Source organism: Ammodytes marinus (assembly GCF_949987685.1).
Source record: "Ammodytes marinus genome assembly, chromosome: 3".
Taxonomy (NCBI): domain Eukaryota; kingdom Metazoa; phylum Chordata; class Actinopteri; order Uranoscopiformes; family Ammodytidae; genus Ammodytes; species Ammodytes marinus.
In genome coordinates this window covers 30368759-30381295 of record NC_137232.1, presented here as the reverse complement: position 1 = coordinate 30381295, position 12537 = coordinate 30368759, and the positions used below count along the sequence as shown (strand labels likewise).

The following is a 12537-nucleotide window of genomic DNA, read 5'->3' as shown; positions in this document are numbered from 1 at the left end:
GTTATTCTAAATAATAATGAGGTAGTTACAATACATCAGACTATCAGGCACTATCCAACAAAATCATAAGTGAGACTCTGTGGCCATGGCACAGGTCCAGTTTTACTTGACTTCGCTTCACAGTGAAGTATGTGTGGGGCTTTTTTGTAACATTTAGACCTATGAAGTCAAGCTTAATCAGACCTCTTACCATTCAACTTTGCGATATCCTGTAATGAGCTCAGTTGAAAAGAGCGACTTGAGCGCAGTTAGAAGCGAGGAAATGAAACATTGCATGTGTACACGTTTCTCAGTAGGAATTCCCGAAATCCTGCATATTTCAGAGCAGAGCTGCTGATGTTTAACATGAGGGGGGAAAGTACCACTTACCACTTACCATCAGTCGAATGTGAAACACTGGAGAGTGGAAACCAGCCATCTGGAGTCATTCTAATGTCCAACCCCCCCCCCACACACACACACACACTCACACACACACACTGACGCACTAAATATTTCTGATGTGATAGTTGTTATTCATCACAGTAGTTTCTAAATATTCTCCTCCATTGTATTCACCTACTGGAAGTGATGCATTACGGAAAAGATTTGTAAAAAAATTAATAAAAAATAAATAGGGGAAGGTGGGGTGATTTGTGCATTTTGGAAGTTGCAAAACCCATTGTTTCTAGAAAACCGTGGAAGAAATTGGAAATGTGACCACATATTTAAGAAGAGCCATCCATTTGACTCATCCTGTAAAGAAGGGAGACACAAGGAATAAGATATAAGCACATTTAAGCTCAAAAAACTGTGTTTTTCCTTTCAAAGTAAAATTTCCATGATCAAGGTTTTTTGATTATTGTGTCTGAACAATTATAGACACGTTTGAAAACATTTGACACATGTTTTAGTGCTTTGGTATGCTACACTTTGAGTCTATATAGTTAGCACAATGTCAACCCTAAATTGCTGCATCATGCCTATTATCCAAAATTCTGGGGATGGGGTGATTTGTGCGCAAGGGCCTGGGTGAGTTATAAGTAAGTAAGTAAGTGAAATGTATTTATAAAAGCACATTTATGACAGTTTGCACTGTCCAAAGTGCTGTACATAGTGCATTCAGTAGGTAAACAATGAAGGTAAAATAACAATAACCAAAATAAAAGACGTAAAGCCCATACATCCACATAAACACAGATAGTAGTGCAGAGGTAAGTAAGTAGTGCAGAGGTTAATGGGGAGGAAACACCAGGGTGTACATATGGGTTTTGAGCCTTGATTTAAAGGCAGAAATGTAGGGGGAATCACATTTGTCAGGTGGCAGTTGGTTCCACAAGCACGGAGCAACTAGTGCAAAGTACATTTCTGAGAGTTGTGCCAGTGGCATGGCTGTATACGCTGGTCACCAAAAGAAAGTGATTGTCTACAGTAGCTCAGAAGAGAGTGACATCTCAATTCCACTTAACGACACCACTGATGAGAGTTCAGATGGCCAGAAAGATGATGATGGTGACTTTGTCATTGTGACACAATGACGCACAAATCACCCCACTACGTGGGGTGATTTGTGCGACAAGACAACTTTTTTTCCGAAAGCTATATTTCTTAAACAGTTTATTCCAGATCCAAAGTTTTTATTGCCAGGGATGCACAACATCCTGAAATATATGTACATATTTGAGTTGGAGACATAACTGTCAAGGCCTCACTTTAAAATCACTTTGAGTAAAAAGTTGCACAAATCACCCCACCTTCCCCTACAATAAAATGGAACTTTTAAATTCTTTTTTTTCTGTGGGGCTTAAACATCCTTCCAAACAGATTAGGTTTTATATCTTCATTTTTATTCAGAGCAAGTGACTCATAAAGTAGCATCAGGAGGTCCAGGCAATGGCGGGTATTGTTATTGGGATCCAGTCCAGTCTAGTGCAGTCCAATGTGGCCAGACCAGCTAATGAGGAAGACCTCTTCACTCTCTGAGTTTGTCCAGACAGTCAAGCTTTTGTTTGAAATTAGTCAGCAGTGTGTTCGTCACGCTCCGAGGGCGCTCCCCTCACCTCCAACCTTCGTTAAACACACACTGAGCCTCCTGTTAGTTAGTGATGACAGAATGGCCGCTATAATCAATAGTCATTTATGAAGCTTTTACATTGATTCCCTCTATATCTTTGTCCCTTCTCACCCCTGTGCAGATGTTGAGCCCTCAGGTGCCCGCACTAGTCAGTTACCTTGGAGACCAATCCCTTACTGAGGCCTTACTGGGCGCGCTCGTGGACGTGTCACAGGCCAGCCCCTCCTCGCTGGTCAGCTTCCTGCCGACGCTGAGGATTGTGGGACAGCAATGCCCAGCTCTCCTGGGTCACGTGGCCAAAATCCATGGGGCCGTGGGTATCATCAGTGAGGTACACAACACACACCAATGACCAAGTTTATATTTGTCGATGCAGAAAGTTTAGGTTTGTTTCATTAAAGCCAGGCAGTTGTTAAAGGCAGCGTGATTCCATAAAAAGTGAAAGGAGGGGAGCGAATGTGAACAGAATGATAGAACCCCGGCTTATACAATGGTGAATTGGCATTTTTTGTACTTCCTTTTTTACAAATGACACAAACGAGATATAATCTGTTTAGAAGTGAGCTTTAAATGTTCTGGAAGGGGGATTTAGTTAGTTTTCGTACAGAGCAGGTTCCCCCCGTTCCCAGTCTTTGTGCAAAACTAAGCCAAGCTACTCCAGCTCTGTATATATACAGAGCTGGAGTTAGCTGGAGTAGCTAACGATATATATATCGTTAAGGCACAAGAGAGGTATTAATATTCAGTTTGTACTTATAGTAACACAGACAGGCTGCATTCATGGGAATAACATTATAAATGCACTCAAAGTCTGCTTGGCAGTGGGTATTCATACACACACACACACACACACACACACACACAGACACACACACACACACACACACACACACACACACACACACACTCTCTACAACAGGCAGGAGTGATTATTTTAATGAGGGAAAGAATCAGCTACACTCTCACATGACATGTTCTCTGTTGTCCTGCCAAGTATAAAACACCCACTAGGACACCGGACAGGCCGGGCAGACCTGGAGGTTTGGTTGCTGTCTAACACCTACATCATTGTTCAGTCCTAAACAGACACGAGGCGACTCCTCAGAGGACTCTGTCGCTCTACAGCTGTGTTAGGGAGGAGAAAAAGTCTTCATTAAGAAGGGACAATCCAAACTGACAGTATTTGCAAGTTTGTCCTTGCACAAATTTAATGTAGAAGTGATTAATTTGTCTATATACTAAAACTATCACTACTCATGATACTAAGGAGTCTGCTTCTGGAAGACTGAGAATATATATTTTTTTATTTCAGGGCCGGCTAAATTGGTCCCATGAGCCTACATTTGGCAAACCCAACAGTTCAACACTTGGCAGCTCAATTTGCCCCCAATAGCACTTTGCTGGTGATGTACAAAGTTAGTTGACTGATGGAACTCCTGCAAAAACACACGAGCTGCTGATTACAGGTTAATCACAGGTTAATTGACTTCAAGGGGGCATAGCCATAACGACTGACTGACTGACAGGCTGAAGAGGGAGGTAGTTCACAAACACAGGCACATGGTGTTTTTTTCCATAAGTCTTATTATATGGTAATAAAAATAATTGAGCCAACCTTCACTTTCAGGATGAACTGTAATAATTTTGACAAACCCCTGACCTTTCATCTAACCTCTGAGGTCTATTCACACGCCGGCGCGTGTGCACGCGCGTGCGCGCATATCTTTATTAATATCTTCCTGCAGATATGGCTGAAAAATAAAATGAAAACATCATCTCAAACTAGAGGTCCTCCTGTTTCCAGGGAATGTTCTTGTGATACTGTCAGTCCCTTACAGGCTTAGAAAACACTGTGAGAAGCAAGACCCAGAAGCTCCCCAGCTACCACTTAGCTTGTAAATAGTGCATAGAGTATATACATAGTGTGAATGTAGATTGTTATTATTGTTTTTATATTTACTTAATGGTTTGTTTGAAAAATGTTTTGTGATGCTTCCTCTTTTATTAGTATACATCCCATGAATCATCATATGTGGTTCAAAGTCTTCATTCAGTCTAATTTCCTAATGTTTTTTGAAAGTAGAGACAACATTTCTACCAAAAAGCGTCTGGACCAAATTTTATATTAGTCATGTTTTGTGCACTCCCCTACTGTGTTTTGGAAAATTTCCACTGCATTTTTGAAGCTAAGGCTTAGGAGAAGCAATTTCAAGAGCCAAAACAACTCAACAGGATGACTAAAGGTTCTTCTTTCACACAAATGTCCAGGTTTTTCAAAAATCGCAATACATTTTTCAGCATTTAAGCCAATTATTTATATATATGATCTAGGACATAAGTAGACCTCAGAAAACAAAGGTCTAATGTGTTCTGAACATTTCCATATAAAACACTTTGGTATAATTTATCTTCTTGCACATTTGAAATAGGTATTTATAGAATATGTAAAATCGGAGAAAATACCCCTAGACCTCAGAGGGTTAAGTCAAAATTGTAATTTACCTGAAAGACCAATAGACTCACTCTGCTGTACTTTGCGGTCAGGGCTATCAATCTGAATTAAGATTAAAATGATCAAAAACATTAACAATTAACATTTGTGATTTTGAGGACGTTAGCATGCTAAAGTTAGCTTGTGGTTCAAAGTGCTGCTTTTGCGGGCCTCATTGAGCTGCTTGTGTGGCGGTAGACTTAGGTAGTTTTGAGGGTTTAAATAAGCCCCTCTTATTCTTCTGTTCAGGTATTCTTGTGATTGCCTCGTCTATGCCGGATGAGGACATCTTTAGAACAGTGGGGAAACATATGGCACTATAGCCTCACATTTGAGCGTAGTGCATGAGATCACTTTATCAACTTGTGTAGTGCAGACGTAGTGAGTAAATCATGACAGCAGGACAGGGTGAGGGCTCCCACTACCTCTATTCTTCTGGGTCCATTTAAGGCCGTTTAACATCAATTTGGGGAAATGAACTAAAAGGGGGAAATACGGCATGACTGTCTTCAGATGATGCGTGCCCCTCCACACACACAGACACACACAGATCACGGAGCTGAAACCCCTAATAAAGTTTTCTATTACTCCTGGGCAACCTTTCCTCTTAAGAGCTGCTTTCCTCCTCAATCATTTTGTCAGAGAACCTGCCAACCCAGCTTCAGCAAAGAGACAAACTCACACTCACACATAGTTAGTTAGACCTCAGTGTGCTGTCTTTCTTCATGTTGGAACCATTTGGAAAATAACCCATGTTTTTCTGGGAAATGCCTCCACAGAGGCCTCCTGGTGATGGCAGTGCTTGTGTCCCACACACGCACACATACACACACACACACACACACACACACACACACACACACACACACACACACACACACACACACACACACACACACACACACACACATACTTTCTTACTGGGATGCAATTGTACTTGATTGTAACAGGATTGCACAACACTCTCTGGCTCCGTTTACTTCCTGAAGGAAGTTACTTATATGGTCTTGTATTTATAATTTCTGGACTTATTTTGCATTAGATCTGCAAATATCATAAATTCATAATGTTCATCAAAGCAGACTGAGAGAAAGAAATCCAGCATGCTTTAATGCTGTCCAATCCATTAGGTCTTCATGCTGTTAGGAGCCAAGATGAAGATTATAAAGCTGCACGATATAGAAGATGTTGACATTGTGTACCATCTTCAGAATGGCGTGATCGAATTTCAGTTGATAAGTTGATGGAGCTATCAGACCTGTCTATCTGTTTAGTTCTTTTGAAAGGAACCTTGGAACATGGACCACCTTGGCCCGGTTCCTTTGAGTGAACCCAGAAAACGCACTCAAGTGTGAAACAAAACAAATACATGCTTGTACGGTAAGGAGACATTATCAGTGGGATTGTAATCCTTTAATTTCTGTAAAAAATGCAGCAGATGAATCCAAATGATCGTGAACAGACAAGCCTCATTTTAAAACTTTATCTTTTGAAAAGCAAATGATGTAATAACATTGACAAGGGCCCAAAATAAATTAAGCCCAAAGAAGAGGCACAAAAGGCCTGTAAATTTATTTTCTCAGACATTTCTCTCGTCTTTGCCATTTTTTTGTGAAACACTGGGTAGTTTAACCTCTTTGGGCCTATAAAAGTCATTCAACAGAACAACTGAAAAGGTTAAAAATAACTCTTTGCTCATCACAGCTCATCAAAAGTTGAGTGGTCCCAAGTTAACTTTGCTTCGTTTGAAAGCATGACAAGCCAAAAAGGTTTGGAACGACTGGCGTAGAGACAAAATATAACATGCATCAAGTCACAGTCACTGTGCTCGCATTTCAAAGTTTGAATCATCTCTGCCTTGATACACGTATATATCACTGCATTTTTTGTCACAAATCATAAACACACTCCGGGAATGAAATCACACACAGCGATATCTCCACGGGGCTTTTTAAGGAGAGAGTTGTGCGTGCCAGACTTCTGCTGCAAAGATCAGTGTGCTGGTGGACAATCAGTGGAAAAAAAAATCATGGGCCGAAAGAAAAGAAAAGTAAAAACATCAGGTTAATGAGCATAATATGGATCTTGCTGGTCGCTGGAGCAATGCTGCATTTTCTTTTTTTCTTTAGAATATCAATATTTATATGAAGTGTATTAACATCTCTTGTGAAGACACACAAACTGCCTTGGAATTTAGTGGCAAAGTGGGCTAATAATGTGTGCGTGTGTGTGTGTGTGTGTGTGTGTGTGTGTGTGTGTGTGTGTGTGTGTGTGTGTGTGTGTTTGTGTTTGTGTTTGTGTTTGTGTGTTCATTTTTGGGTGCATAAATTCAGCAGGAAAAACAATGTTTTATTCATCCAGACTTGTATCTGTCCTTTGAGGAGACTTGTTGCTTTGTCATCATGTTTCGGAGAAAATAAAAAGACTAAAGGCCAAGTGCTTTTTTCATTCTATTTCACACAAACACGTTTTGCGATTTTTAAGACCTGGCAGGCGTTTAATAGTATTACTGTTAAATCTCTGACTTGACAACCGTTAATGATGCTGTAAGTTCTCCTCATGCTGTAATGTTTGGAAATATTTTAGCGAGTCTTTTAAAAAGTATAATTATCTGGTCCATGAAATAGCCTTGACTGTGGTTCAGAAGTAGCGCCTGTGCTAGTAAAGTCTTTGTACCTGCAGCCTGCACTCCAGGGCACATTCCTGTATCATTTTCCAAAATACATGTTGTAACATTATAAGGTTGAGTTCTGCCTTTTTTTCTGGTCCTTTTAGCATTCACATATAATTTTAGCATCCTACAGAGAGTGCTTGTGAAACATGCCCAAGCCGTGCAGGCACTGCTCTCCTCTCTCCTCGTTATTCCTCGTGTGCTAGAGCTCCGTCTCTCTGTCCCTCCATCAATCAATCACTTACACTTTCAGAGGTTTTTTCAGTCCGAGCATTGTGAGTTTTTACAAGCACAATTTTTTAATATTTTTTTTTACCTTGGCTTTCTGTCTTTCAAAAACCCAGCAGGAGAGCTGTTTCAAATTCCCGTCCCCGCTGTCCGTCTAGTTTCATGACGATCTGTTTCTGTGTTTGTGTTTCAGTCTGTGTGACTGCTTTAAACAACTTTAAACAAGTCTGTTTTTTGTTACATAAAGGGTACGGATCCAAAAATGGGTGAGGATAAAACCTGGCAGTTTAATAGAGCTTAAATGAAAGGACATGTTGCATTTAATTAAGCAATAGCACACGAGAGGGAGCATGTTGTCGCTCTATATCAGCACTGCTGTGATTCGGTCGTAGGCACGAGGCCGCAGGCCGAGTGCCGAAGAGAAACACAGCAGTGCTGATATAGAGCGACAACATGCGACCTCGAGTGTGCTATTGCTTTTATACAGCAGTTTTACATCTGAAATTCACAAGTTAACTTTAAAATGTGATCTTTAATCATTTAAGAATGTATTTGCTTCCGCCAACACAAATAGTTCGACAACTGCAGTCAGAGCGGAGCGCGTTGCTAAGCAACAACTTGACGGGAGTGAGCTCGTCTTGCTTTGTTTACTCTGGTAACATTAACCACGGCGGCCCGATGTCCCGTAAAAATCACCAAAGAAACGGAACGGCGGATCTTAATCTAGTTGGTAATAAGGTCCGCTGCCCAATCCAAACCCCCACGCTTCATTTCCCAGAGTTTATGAGTGTATTTCGGCCCGGGGGAAGTAACGTTATACAATGAGGTGGGAAAGCTATGCTAGGCTAAAGCTATGCTGCGCTCGTATTATTCAGCAGCCTGAGTTTATCTCCACACACTATTGCTGTCTTCAGTAACGTGAGTGTGAGCGACTACCGCACACTGTTTCTGTCTGTGTGTCTGTGTGTGGCAGCGATGCCCTCTCACAGGGGAGAGACTCGCCACAGTCAACCTGAGTCACACACACAGATAACACACAAGTGAAGCTCCGGCTCATCAGTGAGCCGCGGAGTGATTTTGACAGTTGGTCTACAGTTTGGTGAACAGTCCCGAGTGATGTTGTTGGCTAATATCAGCACTCCTTCAGAACGCTCAGAAGGTCTCTCGTCCAATCAAATCACTCGCTCAGAACCACTGCTGTATAAAGTACTATATTGATTATGATATTGCATATTTTCAGGGGTTAGCAGTTGTGTGTATTCTGCAGTTAACCAAAAAAAGCAGGCCGCAAAGTACAAGGTGTGTGTGTGTGTGTGTGTGTGTGTGTGTGTGTGTGTGTGTGTGTGTGTGTGTGTGTGTGTGTGTGTGTGTTGCTTGCAAAGGCCAATGGGATAGTATTTGCCATTTGGGAAAAGAAGAAGTTTAAATGACATTGAAGAGAGCCAGCGACAGACATGTGTTTGTGTTTATTGTTGTTTGTCCTGATTTAGAGACAGAACAAATTGCATCGAAGCCCAACAAAGTGCCTGGAAACGTACAACTAAATGTGTCTCGTATTAGATCAAATACCCTATTAATTCACTCGGACGCATGTAGTGAAACAATGCGTTCAAGCTGTCCCCATAATAACACAACACCGGTCCCATGATTTTCAGTGCACATCTCAAACACAACATTGATGACAGATGACTGTATTACTTTTAACATCTTGTCTCTTTTCTGCAGACCCACGCTCACAGCTCATTGGTCTACCTGGTGTCCCTCCTGAGTAGCATGGACCACAGCTTTCACCACACGCTGCTGCTGGAGGTGCGAGCTCTGACCGACCGCTACCCGTCTCTGCTGGGAGGCTGCGGCAAAGACATCTACAGGATGAGCAACTCCTTCACCTCCATAGCCAGGCTGCTGGGCAGAAGACTGGAGGAGAGCGTGGCCATGCACTGCAGGTTAGAGAGGGGACAGACAGGCTGGCTTTTCATTGCATTTTTGTTTATGTACACAGACACACCACAATATCAATGAATACATACACCACAAAGCGTATTTTCCCAGATATTTGAACTATTTTTTTCAAACGCAGGATACAGAAATGAATAACAGCAGATACTATAACATGATCCGAATCTGTGTTACGGGTTTGTTTGCTTGTGTCATGTCAAATGATATTTCTGATCAATCCACCACGCTCAGTTCTGATGAAGCAATGTTCTGAGTGTTTAACTCTGAATGAATATTCCCATGGGATCCCCCTCCAAAAAACAACTGGGTTGAGAATCAAATTAAGTGTTTGCCTTAAAATGTGACATCTCTCGTGTCTTATTGAAGTTTGTTTGAATCATAAACTAAGCCTAGAGAATACACAGATTGAGCCACATATTTGGCACATTCACCACATTTATTATTGATACAAATCTGGGTTTGTAAAATCATACTGCTATTTACTATTGTGATGACTGTTACAATATGTTCATTTGTTTCCAGGCATGTCATCCATTGAGTTCTTTAAAATAGTTGCAAAATTTACAATAAATGGAAGGCATGAAAAGTGCTTGAAAACGCAATATGCATGCACAACATGTGAGGACAGCTTGTGCTATTGCTGTGTGTGTGTGTGTGTGTGTGTGTGTGTGTGTGTGTGTGTGTGTGTGTGTGTGTGTGTGTGTGTGTGTGTGTGTGTGTGTGTGTGTGTGTGTGTGTGTGTGTGTGTGTGTGTGTGTGTGTGTGTGTGTGTGTGTGTGTGTGTGTGTGTGTGTGTGTGTGTGTGTGTGTGTGTGTGTGTGCGTGCGTGCGTGTGTGTGTGCGTGCATAAATTGACTGGGATTCAATCTGGCTGCACTGTGGAAAACACACACACAGCTCTCTCCAAAATAAAAACATTGTGTGCAGGAACCGAGTCTTCCAAAAGGGCTTTGCTTGGGGTCTTTCTGGAAGAATGACAGAAGGAACGAGGGATTGAGAGAAGGAGGGGCGGTTTATTACCTAAAGAGGCCCTGCTGCTCTGGAGAGTGAGGACAGCAGAAAAACAACAACAGGGCAGTTGGAAGTCCTCTGTCAGCAAACAAGTAAAGCGAGTGAGAGATTGAGGGTCTGAGGGAATAATTAGTGGATTAGAGTTAGAGAGACAGGCACCATGGTGAGGGACACAACAAAACAAAAGCCAATATAAAGAGAAAGGGGAGAAGGTGACCGGAGACAGAGGGAGAGAGGGAGACACGTGTGGCAAGAGACTTGCACTGCGTTCCAATCGCCATACTTTCTACTATTTAGTATGCTAATAAAAAGATTTAGGATGTCCCAATTATTGTGGTCAGTATGCTTAAAAATACCCGGATGTTTACTACATCCGTCCCAGATTTTTAGTTTTGAAGTCAGCATGCTATTTGGGTGATTCTGACCCACAATCCAGTGCAAACCGAAAGTGACGTCAACGGCTCGACGGAGCCTCCGTATGAAAACAACTGGGGATGCGACAGATAATAAAACATAAAAGCAAGAGGCAAGATCAAGGCGCAATGTTATGATGAAATAAATAAGCAAAAGTATGTCCCAATTGTATGCATAATAACTACATTATTTTTATGGTCAGATGTAGTATGTAGAATAGAAAAAATAATGAGTATGCAATTTGGAACGCAGCCATAATAAGAAAGAGAGTCCGAAGGGGAGGGAGGGTAAGGCATCCGTCCAGGAGCCTCATCTCACGTGCCCACCACTTTCTATCTAATCTTTTGCCCTGTGTGTGTGTGTGTGTGTGTGTGTGTGTGTGTGTGTGTGTGTGTGTGTGTATTGCAGGGCGGACGAGGTGTGCCAGTCGTCTCTTCCAGGGGTTGTAGTGGGGTCAGAGCAGCGGCTGCAGGTGAAGGTCCAGGCCTTCACTGAGACAGAGGGAGACTCTCCCCCACCGCCGAGACGCTACAGCCTGAGCCAAGCCGTCAGGGAGGAGAGACGAGAGATGAGATTCAACAGGTGTGTAAAATTGTTTGACTCTATAGCTTAAAAACTGAAATTGCAAATGTTCTCTTTTAAAAAGGTCATTTATTCTGTAAAGTGCACTTTATCATGGTTTTCAACATTAATACGTGTCTCCAGAGAGTCCTAAAATACCAAAAAAAATCACATTTAGACAAACTGCTCTTACTTTTTCTGATGACTGGCTTTTTTATTATACCAAGTAGGAACAACTATCACCACTTAAGATATTCAACATGATCGGAAAACACGTGATGGCTGATCGCCCAAACACTGGCCCGTGATGCTTTTTGCTTCAGTGGGTTTTGCCTTCAAAACCCCCTTGAAGCAGAAAAACCAAACCAAACCCCCTTTGACAATATGCCACACTGTGTCAAAAACAGCAGCGGCACCTTGACATTATATTTCTTTTTTTCCTGGTCCTCTCATAGGTCAAAGAGCCTGGCCCTCCACGCTGTGCGCTCACGCTCCATCAACTCGGACACAGCAGACGACTGCGAGGGGTTGGAGCCGATAAGCCCAGACAGCGTACCCTTCTCCAACCCAATGGTGGTGGTGAATTCACACACAGAAAAGCAGGAAGTCCCGCCCAGTGACAGGAAGTTGCCGGGTGACGTCACCATGCCCCCTGCCCTGGACAGAGGCGTCGGAGAGGCAGAGAAAGGTCACAGTGAAGAGAAGGAGGAGGAGGAGGAGGAGGAGGAGGGGGAAGCAGACAGACTCTTCATCCACTTAAGAGACAACATGGACGTTATCAAAGAGTTCTGTAAAGACATGGTGCAGCAGATCCCTGTACCGGAGCAGTGTGTCATAGAAGGTAATGTGAACGTGACCTAATACGGCTTTGTCAGTACATGTTTTTTTTTTTGTTTTTTTTATTTGAGAACAGCACTGGAAACAATTTGAGGATGGTGTTATTGCAGTAGGTGGATAATAGAAGGATAGCACACACAGACAGAGAAGAGGGTGGTTTGTGTAACCTGCTAACCCTGGGTGATTACAGTCAGACGCGTGGGTGGGGCTGATTAAATACAGATTAATGCACCCCATCTTCCCCCTCACTTCTTCCCTCTTTCACTCTTTATCTCTAACACACACACAGACACACACAGACACACGCACACA

The 12537-nt window shown here is 42.3% G+C and overlaps 1 protein-coding gene across 1 annotated transcript in view; it reads left to right on the top strand.

The window, feature by feature from the left end:
* The window catches only part of veph1 (ventricular zone expressed PH domain-containing 1), a gene marked incomplete at both ends in the record, with an annotated part of 64351 nt that overhangs the window by 26145 nt on the left and 25669 nt on the right, over positions 1–12537 (top strand). The window contains 4 exons of the mRNA XM_080024844.1: positions 2175–2384; positions 9169–9389; positions 11236–11409; positions 11844–12229. Of these exons, the coding sequence (XP_079880970.1) occupies positions 2175–2384; positions 9169–9389; positions 11236–11409; positions 11844–12229 (991 nt within the window). The remainder of the gene's footprint in view (positions 1–2174; positions 2385–9168; positions 9390–11235; positions 11410–11843; positions 12230–12537) is intronic.